We start from the raw sequence: 14,095 nt of genomic DNA on the forward strand, positions 1-14,095 counted from the left end.
TTTTCATTATCAAAAATTAGTTGCATATTCAATATTTTTTATGTCATCCCCATACATCTTTGATCGCTTTACTATGCCCCTCAAAATTATATCTTATTTCATCATTACATATAAATAATATATAAATTCAAAAGATCTACCTTCCCATCTTTATCGATATTCCTAATATATCTTACCTTGGTTGATCCTATTTAAAATATCTAAAAGTTTTCTTCACAAAAAGAGAAAATAATCTTTTTAAGTATCAACAATATCAAACAGTAGTTTATATAAATTGTTTACGAAGATCTTTTAGATTTTTATACTTCTAATCTTTGAAATGTTTCATTATCAAAAGCATAGTAATTAATCATACCCATTAATCCACAACGTCCATCCTTAGATAAGATATTTTCCACACAATTTTTCTCCTTGTAGATGAGTGAGAAGGATAATCTCTAAAAAGACTTGATTAATGTTCTAATCCATTCCATCCAATGAGTAAGTTATGGGAAAAAGAAATTAGTCAGCAAAATGAACATGTTAGCATTGCTTTGCAAAACAATCATGTAGGGCTTGTGTCTGATTCTCTACAAAGTGTCTCTACTGATGCATGAACACCAATTCCTACAATCAATTTGAGTATAAGAAGAAAATATACAAGTGAAAAAAGAATAGACCAAGGTGCAATTGGTCTAAAACATGACAAAATTGTTGGAAATATCTGTGAGATTTTGGAAGAATTATTTGTCATAACAAAGATTACCAGTGAAGAGGATGGTGAAGAAGTGGGTAAATGGGTTCCCCTTTCCAGCATGAGACATATTTCGAAAGCACTTATGGCAGAAGAATAAAAAACACTCTACATCTTGTTTCAGTTGGACATATTGTTGAACTATGGGATATAATCAATTGCAACATATTACACACTATCAACATGGTTTTTTTCAAAATGACCTGAAATGGAAGCATCTTGAAACTGTAATTAAGTCACGCATCCCACGCCTTGAGTCAGTTATCAACAGAACAATTGTTGAAATCATACCAGAATCAAGTCACCTCAGAAAGCTGATTGTTATATATGTTGGAAGACAACTAGAGATTTGTGAGGCTTTCGACTAGATATTCGAAGGCCACCCCAATGGAGTTTGCCTAGGTGGGGAGTACACTGTCTTTGTTGGATTAGAAGAGCATATACATCTCGTTGCAATTTGCAAATTTAAAGAGGAGGAAATTGATCTCCTACGCACATTCTTTCCCACATGTGAGGACAAATTCTTTAGTTATCCGTGAGAACTTAATTGTTTAGACATTGAGATATATGCAATACTATAGAGTTCCATTTTTATTATTAAGATACCCCTTCAGAAAGTCGAGGGCTCGATTGCAGTTTTACAATTATTGGAAACACCATTTGTGAATTTGATCAATTATGCATCATTAGTTTCTACATATGCTATAAGGCATAGGTGTGTTGCTTCGGAATTCTAAGCCTTTTTTCTAGACTCCACCATGTTCAAGGCCTTGTTGGAGTGATCAATGCATCAAAATATTGTTACCTAGAAGGATTTAATGCAATCAACAATGTTGATGTTGGGAAATGATTTGGAATACCTCTTTGAGGGACACACTGTCAAGCTTTTGTCAGGTTATTCATCGGGCCTAATGAAATCATAGATAGGGCACTTCCTAGATTTGATGGCACGGGTCTTGAAATCTGTATGCTCGTTGAAATTTTGAGGAGGTTTGGGACACTGTTTGGCATTGATATTGTTAAGAATCATCAACAGCATGTCACACTATGTTACAAAAGATTGTTGTCGACTTTTTGTCATTGATGAGACTTCATTTTTTCTTTTACTTTAAAGAAAACGTACGGGGCTATTAGGCAGCAGTTAACATGAAATTACTGGAAAATACCTTCATTCTACCCAAGAGACAGTAATTAATGGATCAAATACAACAAATCTTTAGGCTATCTCCTGTGGCGAGTTTGGTTCACCTCAAGATGAGTCAATTGATATTATCGTGAATGGGCATCCAAAAGGACATGGAGAGAGACTCCATGATTCAAGAAAGGAAAAATCCTTAAATAAATTCAAATAAAAGTTTAGAACATAAGGAACCAAAGTTAATGTTCTATGGTAAACGCTCTAGAATTTTTGTCCTTGGAATATCAATTGTATTTCAAACTTGAGATGGATCAAGGCTTTAAAGGCATGATATGATAAGGTTCGTGTGGATGCATTCTACAATGCGACTGAGACTAATTTTGAAGGAATTTTCCTTAGCATTGAAGACAAAAATACACGTGATAGTGATTTTCATATTGTGGCAATTTAATCAGGGGTTCCAGGACATCCTTCCACTAGAAAAATATCGTTTGATATTTCACGGCATCCAAGACTAGTCGAGATTTTTCTAAATAGTCCAGAAATTGCTTCAGATTTGTTACATGAGATATCATGGGAAAAGCTTGGTTGTTACATTTTAGAAACAAAAATTGGATCAATAGATCAATTTATCTATGGATATATTGACCAAAAAAAATTTGTGCATGAATTCAAGCTAGCTTTCGTGGAGGATTAAGAGAAATGATGAAGTTGCAACCATTCATATTCAAACTTCACCATAAATTGAATGTTTTGACAAATACATTTCTAAGAAAATATCTTTCAGGGGATGACGAGAAAGAAGATTCCATGGCCACTAAATAAGGTCACTTGCACTCATCATTTCAATTTTTTTCTTTCCAGTTAACTGTTGTAGGTAAAGAATGCTTGAAAATGGGTAAAACACAAAACCTCAAGATCTTGCATATACTAGTGGTATAGGTTTACAGGATTTTCTCAGTATCCATTCTCAAAATCACCTTATAAGGATAACATAGAAATGTCACCATTTTTCCAGGACAACTATCATGGAAAATATCCAAAAGGAAATAGTGATTCATCTCATAGTATATCCCTGATAGTTAAATTGAAATATTTGAACAAGATTTCAAAGCTTGATAGTGAACACATTTTGGAAAAGATGGCTTTGCTCTCTTAGGCTGTCGGCTCAGAGCGGCCATCACATGTTACAAAATAATTTTTTTATTGGTGGATCTTTGGCTTCAAGGTCTATAACTACATTACAGTTTCTGGATGTCACTCATGTTCTATGCTTTTGTGTTAATCAATTTAGTTAATCAGAAGCACGATATCGAGACCTTTTTGAGTATACAAAAATTGAGATGTATAATGTTGATGATGCAAATATTAGCTATATTTTTAAAGATGCATCTAATTTCATAGAGGAGGTTGACAAAATGGGGGATTTGATTGTTGATTCCATATGGCAGTGGGTGAAAAATAGATTGATTTTCCTAGAGTTGATCAACATTTTCCAATTGGGAAATTTATTCCACGAAGAAACAACAATTTTGACATTGCCTTGTTTTTCCTTATCATCCGACATATAGGAAGAGGCCCTTGTACACTGAAGATGGTGAGCATGCTTGATGATTTGAATTCAAGGAACTATAGATCTCACATGTGTGATAGGTTTTAATATGATAACAGATTCTTAGTTTATAATTATAGCATAATGAAGCAGCAAAAACATAGTGGATCGTTTTGTAGCATATCAGAGTGTAATAGTGATGTTGGGATTCATTTTGTGTGGATGGTACAACAGGTATATGGGAAAATTCTTCATGCACATATTATTTGATAATGGTATTGATATGCAAGTTATGGATTGTTTGAGGGCAACCGATATAGGGAAGGGAGGATTGTAATGTCCCTTTCCAAATGATTATTTCTGGAGACTGATTCAATAGCATATTTAATTCTCATAGAATATAGGGAAAAACGGGGTCAACCAATTTTTTGAATGTCACTTGGGTGAAAAGAAAAACATATAGAAGTGACAATAAATATTTAAATTAAATGTGACTATGGACAAAAATAAAGAAACTTTATAAAATCACTTGATATTATTGAGTGGGAAACAAGGGAAAAGGAAGATCCATGGTATTGTGATCACTGATGCTTGAGCCATGATATTTTAATGGCCCATGGTATAGACTCGTGGTATTCTAAAGACAAAAGTTATAAAAGGAGAGTTGAAGCTCACTTTTGGGCATGCATTGGTTATTTGTCTAAATTGATTTGGTGAGCTCTTAGAGCTTATAAATAAAGGGTGAAAACTCTAGTGAGTATTAGTTTGGGTGGTGAAACATATCCACCCTAGATAATCAATATTGGTTTCGGTGGTGACATATATCCACCCTAGCTAGTAAATAATTCTCATGAACAAGGATTATGATGCCAATATCATCATGGTCAAACAACAATTAGAATGGGGAATTTCATAAGTGGTGAGAAAGATTCAATATTTAGATGCATCATCACATGGTAAGAGAAATGTACACTTCTTTCTACAAAGTGAAATATATTGGTTTTCCACCAACATTTATTAAACCAAATATATGAAATGCATTTGAAGATATTGAGTGACTATGGAAAGAGAATGATGGGCACCTAGTTTAGGCTTGGAAATGATTGAGTTAGATAAAATACAATGGTCCCAAGAGACAACAAATAATACCACTCTTTTATATTTTGGACATTTTACACTAGTGAAATAAGAATAACAAGGAACAAGTAATTAAATTAACAACATCATATAACAAATGACGAGGGAAATTATTAATGTTCCCCTTACTACTAAAGTCTTTTTATTTAGCTTTCCTCATAAAATTATACCAATTTCTAATGAACAAAAACTATTATCCATTGCATTGTGAATTAAGGTGATATGAGATTACTTTGTTATGAAATGTTTTATTTAAATAATTTACTTGTAAAGGTTCCAGAGTCTTAATGAAGAGCATTTTCATAAATCATTCACTTTGAACACATCCTGGTTGGAATCTCCCTCAAAGATAACATATGATAAAAAAGAAACACCAGTAAATAAACAAAATTGCACAAAATTTTGACTTCTTTCTTCTATGCTATTATTTCTTATGCCATTGCCTTACGGCGTTTCCTTTGCAACATGTGGTGCAAATGCTAGTCTTAAATCTATCTTTCCAATACTCATAGTTATTTAAATTTTGAATAAAGGAAAAGAAATGAAATATAAGAAATAAGAAAGAAAGGAAAGGAATAAGAAATATATCTATATAAAACGTTGATCACGACACCACACGCCTCCGCCTCCGTTATGCATACTGCCAACTAATCATCAACCTTTTCACTGTGCATTTGTCGCTTAGCCCAGGTAGAACGGAACACGCTGGGAGGCGACTTTATTTCCATTCGTCGGACTCTCCTCCGGACAGCGCGGACAATGACGGATGTCAGACGTAACAAACTATTGCCAGTAAAGTTGGAATTTGACGGGTAAATTATTTGTTACGGAGTAATTTATTAATTAAATATAGTTTGAAATTTTATAAGAGCGTGGAATTTGATGGATAAATTGTTTATTATGGAATAATTTATTAGTTAAATATAGCTTGAAATTTTATAAGGGAGTAAGATTTTTTTGTTGAAATTGTAAAACCTAATTTGAAAGGTAGTTGTCTATAACGCGACTTTTTGAAAGCTTTTTCGGCGGGTTTTTCTGGTCGAAATCCGGCAGGAATTTATTGGAATCGCAAGTTTGATAGTTAGTTTCTGCACAATGAAAGCGTCCCAGGGGTTTTTCAGGGTGCTGAATCCAAATATGCAGTTAAAAAACCATTTTAACTGCAACAAATCAAGATTTAACCTCAATTTCTTCCGCCGGATTCCGTCACCAGAATCTCCAAAAAATTGCATTATAGACAACTCCATTTGAAAGATAAGAAAACTATCAAATTTAACTAATAAATCTATTTTAAAATTCCAACCCTAATTACCAATTGAGCTTGTTGAAAAATTTTGGGACCACAATTCCCAATGTCAACGTCAATCTCTACCTACAGAAAGAAGAGGTGGGACCAAACATCCACATAGGTAGGTTAGGAGAATCTGCAATCCGGTTAAGGGTGATTGCTAGGATACCGGACCAATAAAAATGTTTCTAAAATAAAAACGTTTCCTTATCTGATCCGGGGTCATTGAGAAAATCGAAAAGTTAAGATGCCGGAGTTTAAAGCGGCGGACAAATAAAAATGTTTCTCTAATAAGAACGATTCCTTATCTGATCCGGGGTCATTAAGAAAATCGAAAAGTTAAGAAGATGCTGCAGTTTAAAGCGGCTTCAATATCAAGTTATGGATAAGAAAAACATGGCCGTTCTATGGAGAAATAATTCCGTATTTGATAGTTGTCCAGAAAATTATAGAAATTCTGGTTATATTTAAAGAAAATTTGGCAAGGATTTTTGTAAATCCAAGTTATAGTTGTTAAACTTCAAAATTTTAAGTGTTCTAGAAGTTTTTGATGGTGCTGAATTTATTTCCACCATCAAAAACACGATTCAAACACTGTCTTTACAAGATTTTTTGAAATTTTTTTTCCTGGATTCCGACCACTTTTGGCCGTCTAGACAATTCCTCCGGTTTGTTAGACGACTCAATGAGAAAATCTAATGAAAAGATCAGGAATATGATGTGGACTCATTTTTGCAATTTTATATTTATTAAATATAATTTCATATTCATTAAATAAATGGATAGATTAATTGAATGAATAAGAATAAAATATTAAATAAATAGATTCAGTACTAGAATTAAAGTAGTTAACAATAATAAGAATTTGTAATATTAAATTGTTAAAATTTATTTTACTTTATTTTATTATAAGATGAAATAGTGTTTTGGTGACTTGAGTCTGTGAGATTGTAATTTGTTGTTGCTTAAACCACCTTGAACTTGCCATACTGTAATCTAGTCTCCTTTCAATTATATTTAATGCAATTCTGGTTTGGCCTAAGTCTTCCACATCCTTGTTACCACCGCTACTCGGTAGATCCTCAACCAATAACACAAGTTATTCCTCAAATGGTTCAGATGTAACAAACATCAAATCTTCATTCCAAAATGGGCTGGACAAGATTCTAGAATTAGAAGTTCTAGTCCTCAAAACCTCTATACCTAGTTGCACCCTCACTTTGAGATCAGGAAAGTTTATCTTTTTAGGAATCTACAAGTCTTGGGATTCAATTACATTGACCCTCAGATACCATAATTTTGGGGACAAAATACTTTTGATCTTGTATTCATCATGCCTCCTGTATGAGGCTTCCAAACCTCTGGGAATGTTTCATATGCCTGTGTTCCTATCCAAACTGCAAGCATAATATCACCTTTGACTCTACCATCACCTTCCAATCTAAACCATGAAGGTGCCAAAGGGTTATCTAGAGGAACTCTTATTGGAACCTCCGAGAGATCAAAGCAAACTCCCCCAAGGAAGTCATCCCTTGAATTTCTTCCATCCCATACAGAAATCTCCATAGCGGGAGCTGATTGAAGTGTGTCTTTGCCAAAGGCAAAGATCTGGTCCCATTCAGGATATGCAGTGTTATGAAATTTGTGTTCGAACAATTTCACCTCCCACTCTGATTTTCACAAATGGATCACCTGCATACCCTGTAACAAACCAAATATTTCAGAACCAAAATTAAACTTACCAAACTATGAACTATTCAATGAGTGTTTTTTAGAATGGAAACTCACACATTGTGCCTAGATTCTAAGAAACAAATGCGAAGGGACAGTAATTTAGTCAGCTTTCTTAGCCCTATGGAGTCCTTACCATGCCACAATTCTTACCAACATAATGAACAACGTTGCATCTCTAAAGAATATCAAGCCAAACAAATACCTATAATTTAACTATTTGGGAACAAGAGCTTGAATCATTCGGCATAAATTGTATTAACTGAGAATATTATTTTCTCGAAAAATAAACAATGAGAAACCCCTTAACCTAGAAACTTCCATCTGCCATGACATCTTTGGAAAATTTACCCATGTTCATATATTTGAAATATTGTCTTACAGTAACTAGTCTGGTGTCCTATGGAGATCAAAATTCATCGCTAATCTGGACACTAACTACAGTCTATTACAATTAACTTGAAAACTCCTTGCAACCTGAATTTAATTTTCTAAAGATTGCTAAATATCATCAATAGAGGAACCATCCCAGTATACAAGATTTCTCTATGCATAGCTGAATATTTTTATTACAGTATAGTGTGAAAATAAATCTAAAAATAGAGCATTACCTATAGAATTTTTGGATGGAATTGTTCTTTCCTTGACAATTCTTACAAAAAGATATGTTGGTTTCTCAACCAAATCATAAGTAAGCCACTCATTGTGGCCTGGATAAGAACTGCCCAAATCCTTCATGAGATATTCTGTAGTCATGATTGAGGGTCGGGCCATGGTTGGTCTCTCAAAATGATGCATTGTTGAGCACACTTTGAGGATGATGCCATGAATCCTGAAAATGATCTTCTGAGGCCTTTTAATGGATAAACCAATTTCTTTCTCACTTCACCTACTCTCACCTACCATGAATTTCTCTTCTTTTGATCATGGCTACAACTTGCTCCTTCTTCTGTCTGGGCCTCTTTCACTTTCTCCTTGTTTTTCAACTTGCGAGAGGATCCTGAGTATTTGAATCTAGTCAGTTGTGACAATGAAATAAAGGAAACACAGCAAGGACATTGACACCATTGATGATGAAGATTATCCAAAGGAGGAGGAAAGAACCAGAAGATGAGATTTAACAATAATTTGTTACTAATTTTGAAGTCTGTGCCAAGAAATTTCCCATTTTCTACCTTGCTCTTCATGTTCTTCTTATACAGACTAGTCGTGAGTCTAGTGTTTGGAATGAGAATTTTGTTTTGTGCAGTGTATTCTTTCCTACGACTGACTGTAAACACATTTAACATAGTCCAACCATAAACACTACATGTCAAAAATACAAGCCAAGAAAACGCAAGAAGATTGTATATTCACATGTACAACCAGTCAAAGCAACCACATGTCTTTGTAGACTGTTTACAAAGAAATTAAATGCAACTTAATGTTGAATCTGAATTTTATTATTGAAATCATTCCATCATAATGATTCATCTATGATCTTCCTTACGTGTTTCCTTTGCAACATGATGTGGTGCAAATGAATAATAACTTTTAATACAAATTTCAAGTATTAAGAAGAGATATCCTCCAGGAGCCCAATGATTTCCTGCACAACCTCATTATTTATAAGGATCTTGCGGTCCAGCGGAATCCCTCTTGTATGTGTCCATGATAGCAACAAGTTGGTGAACATGTAGCAAGATGGTGATTCTTGACTTAAACAAAGGTTGGAACAACCACAGGACTTTGACATGTAAAATTCTATTACTCAGCCCCTTTTACACTGATAAATGAGACAATGCATAACTGCATTTGAACCTGTATTTAAGAAGATGCTTTCAAGCTATGCATACAGAGCATCTTCTAGTGGCTATTAAACATTACGAAAGAAATGTAAACACATTCCACTCATTATCTAGCTATTAAATATTACGTAAGAGAACAAAACACAAAAAATGGAGCTTCATTCATTTTGCGATTTTAGCATGGAATGAACAATGAGTTCAATTTCTCCCATTTTTTTCACACCAGAATGTTGGAGAGCCAACAATGGATAGGAATTTCCATAAACTTGATTGCTTTCCAGTGTTGAAATGTGAATCCACACATTTCCAATGTGAACATATTTGACCGTTGAAGACTTCTTATCTGAGTTGTTCATGTAGATGTGCTAACTATCGAAGACCCCTAAGGTTAGAACAATGCATGGGTCATAAACTTCCCATGTCTATTGCTCATTCCATCTTGGGTCAAATCTATCAATAATTGTTCTCGTTCTAACCCATTTCTGGGCATACTTTGCTACATAGTAGGCATCCATTGTACCTCTTCTTCCTTTGGTTTTCATAGGTAACATGTTTTTGGCTCCAAAAAATCTCAATTCAAGCACACCTATAGATGGTTTCCATAATTATTTAGTAGTTGGTCGTAAATCACTACTTGAGTGGGTAGCCTCATCCATTACATGATATCCCCCATCAAAACACAAGCTTAGATGAATTCTTCCATGATACTTAACATTTGGTTCTCCATTTAGTTTTTCTCAATTGAAACACCTTGAGCTTACCATACTGTAATCTAGTCTCCTTTCAATTGTATTTAGTGCAATTGTGGTTTGGCCTAAGTCCTTCACATCCTTGTTACCACCGCTACTAGGTCGATCCTCAACCAATAACACAAGTTGTTCCTCAAATGGTTCAACTGCTAAAAAGACCAAATATTCATTCAAAAATGGGCTTGACAAGGTTCTAGAATTAGAAATTGTTCTAGTCTTCAAAACCTGTATAGCTAGTTGCACCCTCACTTTGACCTCAGGAAAATTTATCTTTTCGGGAATCTACAAGTCTTAGGTTTCAATTACATCGACCCTTAGATACCATAATTTTGGGGACAAATATACTTTTGATCTTGTATTCATCACACCTCCTGTATCAGACTGTCAAGCCTCTGGGAATGTTTTATTTGCCTGTGTTCCCATGCAAACTGCAAGCATAATATCACCTTTGACTCTATCATCATCTTCCAAACTAGACCATGAAGGTACCAAAGGGCTTTCTAGAGGAACTGTTCTTGGAACCTCCGAGAGATCAAAGCAGACTCCCCCAAGGAAGTCATCCCTTGAATTACTTCCATCCCATACAGAAATCTCCATAGTGTGTTTTTGCCAAAGGCAAAGATCTAGTCTCATTCAAGATATCCAGTGTTATGAATTCACATGTACAACCATTTATAAATGATTTACAAAGAAATTAAATGCAACTTAATGTTGAATCCAAATTTTATTATCAAAATTGTTCCATCATAATTATTCATCTATAATCTTCTTTACAACATTTTTTTTACAACAATCAATCAATCAATCAATCAATCAATAATAATAATAATAATAATAATAATAATAATAATAATAATAATAATAATAATAATAATAATAATAATAATAATAATAATAATAATAATAATAATAATCCATTACTTCAAACCTTCTTAGTGTTTGTTGTGATATTCGTCATTACTTCAAACCTTCTTAGTGGTCGTCATTACTTCAAACCTTCTTAGTGGTTGTTGTGATATTCGTCCACTGTCGGGAACAAATACTCTCTTGGAAATTACGTAATATTTATCCGTCGCTGATCTGTTGTATGACAGTCTGATTAATACATACGGTTGACTAAGCATCTTCTTGTGCGGGAACAAATACTCCTTGGAAATTACGTAATATTTAACTGTCGCTGACGTCTGATTAACATATACGGTTGACTCAGCATCCTCTTGTCCTTGTCCTTTATGGCCAACTTCCAGTCGTAAGAAAAAGTCCCAAACCTCGAATTTATTGAAGGCCCTTTCTTCATTCTAAGGCAGTTGGTGTACACTACGTTTGTCCAGAGTTCGATTATCACAATCCTGTATTCGCCGCTCATCTAATTTGCACCTCGTTTTTGCATACAACAATTATGGGATCGATTGCCTCATGCTCCCGACGGACCGACGCGGTGAGTACTGAGACTATCAAGGTCGTCCACCTGAACCGTCAGTTGGACGAGTTTCCGGCACCGGTTAGTGTCAAACTAGCTCTGCAAAACTACCCTTGCCATTTCATATGCAGTTCGCGTGATCTCTTCGCCCTCAATTGCCGCCCGCTGCAGACCGACGAGGATCTCCAGGTGGGCGAGCTCTACTTTCTGCTGCCGCTATCAGTCCTCAAGTCCGACACGTCGATCGAGAATTTAGTGGCCTTGGCGGCGAGGTTGCGCGCCGCAGCCAGAAAGGAGGTGCCCAGGGCGGCGCAGCGGCAGAGAAGCGCAGATTCGACTTGCGATCTGACCGGGGAGGGGTGTAGTTCGATGGATGAGAAGTTATTGCGGAGCTGCGATGATCCGGAGTTGAAGATGGCATTGAGGGAGCACTTGATGTCCAAAAGCAGATCGTGGAGACCTCTTTTGGATACCATCCAAGAGACGGGCTTTGCTTGTTGAGCCCATCTCTCACCGTTTCTACAATTGTAAATTGTCTTTTCTGTTCCAGATTTATTTGCTTCGATTCTCAGAAACAAACAATTTGTATATTGAAATAAGTAACAGTGAATTCGCCCTTTAGTACTTTTAATTTGCCCGTTCAAATGGGCCCTTTTTTTGAACTTGCTGATTCTCTAACTATTAGGTAGTCAGATTTACATGGATGCTAATCAGATCGATATGAGTGGGCTCAAATACTTAATTGCCTCATGTCCATCTGCTCACTGAATATTTGAGAAATCAGCCATAAAAATAAAGATGCTCGTCCGTCCTTTTTTGGGTTTTAATAATTGTGACTCTTTCGGACCTTTTTCCTTCTGAAAAAAGTCGGTGATTTTGAAATCTCTTTGGTCGAGATCACTGGATATTTCGGCTGTTTTACGAAATCCGCTCTGACATTTATTATTTTTGGGCTTAAGAATTTTGTTGTTAAAATTTTTGTCATGGATTTAAAAAAGAAATATTCATTGGAAGAAAATTTGTCTTTTATAAAAACTACAAAACAATGAATAGAAAGAATGAATGAGACTTTGTTGAAACAACAATTGATTTTCATGCCTGTTCCATGTTGAAAACCAGATAAGCATTGAACATATAAAATTAGCCTGGCAATAACCTCGTTGGAAAAATACCTTTGCCTCTATCTATTTAATTTTCTTTTATGTCGTGTGTTATAAATTTTAAAGGCTTATCAAAAGTTGTTAATTTCCCACTGTCACTTCCGGGCAGCGCTGAAATCTCTATCAATAATGTTAGATATAGCAATCCATCTCTATCTCTATTTGGATGGGTATGTACTATGAATTATGACTACCGCATAGAAGCATTGAAATCTCTATCAATAATGTTACATATAGCAATGCGTCTTGTCCGTTGAAAGGAATGAACAAATGTGTGATTGTACTGTGAACATAATACATATTAATACCATAGAGTGTTGTTATTTGTTTTTACCAGAATTGTGAAATAAGAATTTCCTATCTATTTATTGGTCTTGGGTTTTCATAGAAAATGAGTCAGCAGTGAATCGATCTGGAAATGAGTATTGTTGAGACGGCCTGCATGGAAATTGCAGTTTATTAGGGCCAGGCACGTGGTAACATGTGTGGTAAAAAAAAATGTTTTTATTTTTTTAAGTTGTGGTATGTTTTTAAAAGTGGGAAAATCTATCATAATTTAGTTGTCAAACTAGTAGCAGTGAGGACTGCTATCAAAATATTGCTCATCTTTATTCACCTGGTGATCTGTAAGGGGGCAGAGTTTCACTCAGAGGTCGCAGAGTTTCACTCAGTTTTTCACTCCTGCCAGATGCCTCTCGGCCTTGGGTAGTTAACCTGTGCCCATAGGTGCCACTCGGCCTTGGGTAGTTAACCTGTGCCCATAGGTGCGAGGGAGATGAGCTCTTAGCCAAGCAAAATCAGTTTTAGGACATACTCTAGGACCATAAGTTATGGTATATTATATTATAATTTTTTTGTGATTAAATTGTATTTTTTTAATATAAAAATATATTATATAGAGTCTTTAGGTGTTAATTGTGGCCAAATCTTGATATGTGTTGTTTAAACTGGTTTTCTCAACTACATATATGGATTCACCACCCTCAAAAACTCTTGGAGCACTTCCATTATTATGCGTTCACCTATCAAACTTGTGATTTCAATGAATCTGTATCAAATTTTATACAAATTAGATTGGAATATAAAGCTGAAATTTTTCCAAAATGTCACACCTAAAAATATATTTTGTGAATTTTATTTAATAAATTTGTAAAAATGTGAAATAAATGTGAACATAAAATTCACAAAAAAGAAGAAGAAGGTTATAGTGATATTGATTAGAATCCATATTCTTTAAGAAAATACAAAAATAATCCAATTACCAATTCTATAAACATGAATGAATAATTCTATCCAAACTCAAAAAATACATAATTGTTATATTTTAGACATAATTAATTCCAAAAATGTTAAAAAAAATCAAGTTGTCTTTAGTGGGACTTTTTGGGAGGTTTTGAGGT

The 14,095-nt window shown here is 34.7% G+C and overlaps 1 protein-coding gene across 1 annotated transcript; it reads left to right on the forward strand.

Moving 5' to 3' along the window:
- Window positions 1–5,319: 5,319 nt before the first annotated feature.
- On the forward strand, window positions 5,320–12,145 carry LOC149178874 (uncharacterized). Its single transcript, XM_089422266.1, has 2 exons — window positions 5,320–5,372; window positions 11,400–12,145. Exons 1-2 carry the CDS (start codon window positions 5,320–5,322, stop codon window positions 12,034–12,036), a joined length of 690 nt encoding a protein of 229 aa, XP_089278392.1. The 3' UTR covers window positions 12,037–12,145.
- The last annotated feature ends 1,950 nt before the right edge of the window (window positions 12,146–14,095 follow it).

This window comes from Pinus tabuliformis, chromosome 4_1 (assembly GCF_031772625.1).
Source record: "Pinus tabuliformis cultivar Carrire ecotype Pingquan chromosome 4_1, CPIR1, whole genome shotgun sequence".
Lineage (NCBI taxonomy): Eukaryota > Viridiplantae > Streptophyta > Pinopsida > Pinales > Pinaceae > Pinus > Pinus tabuliformis.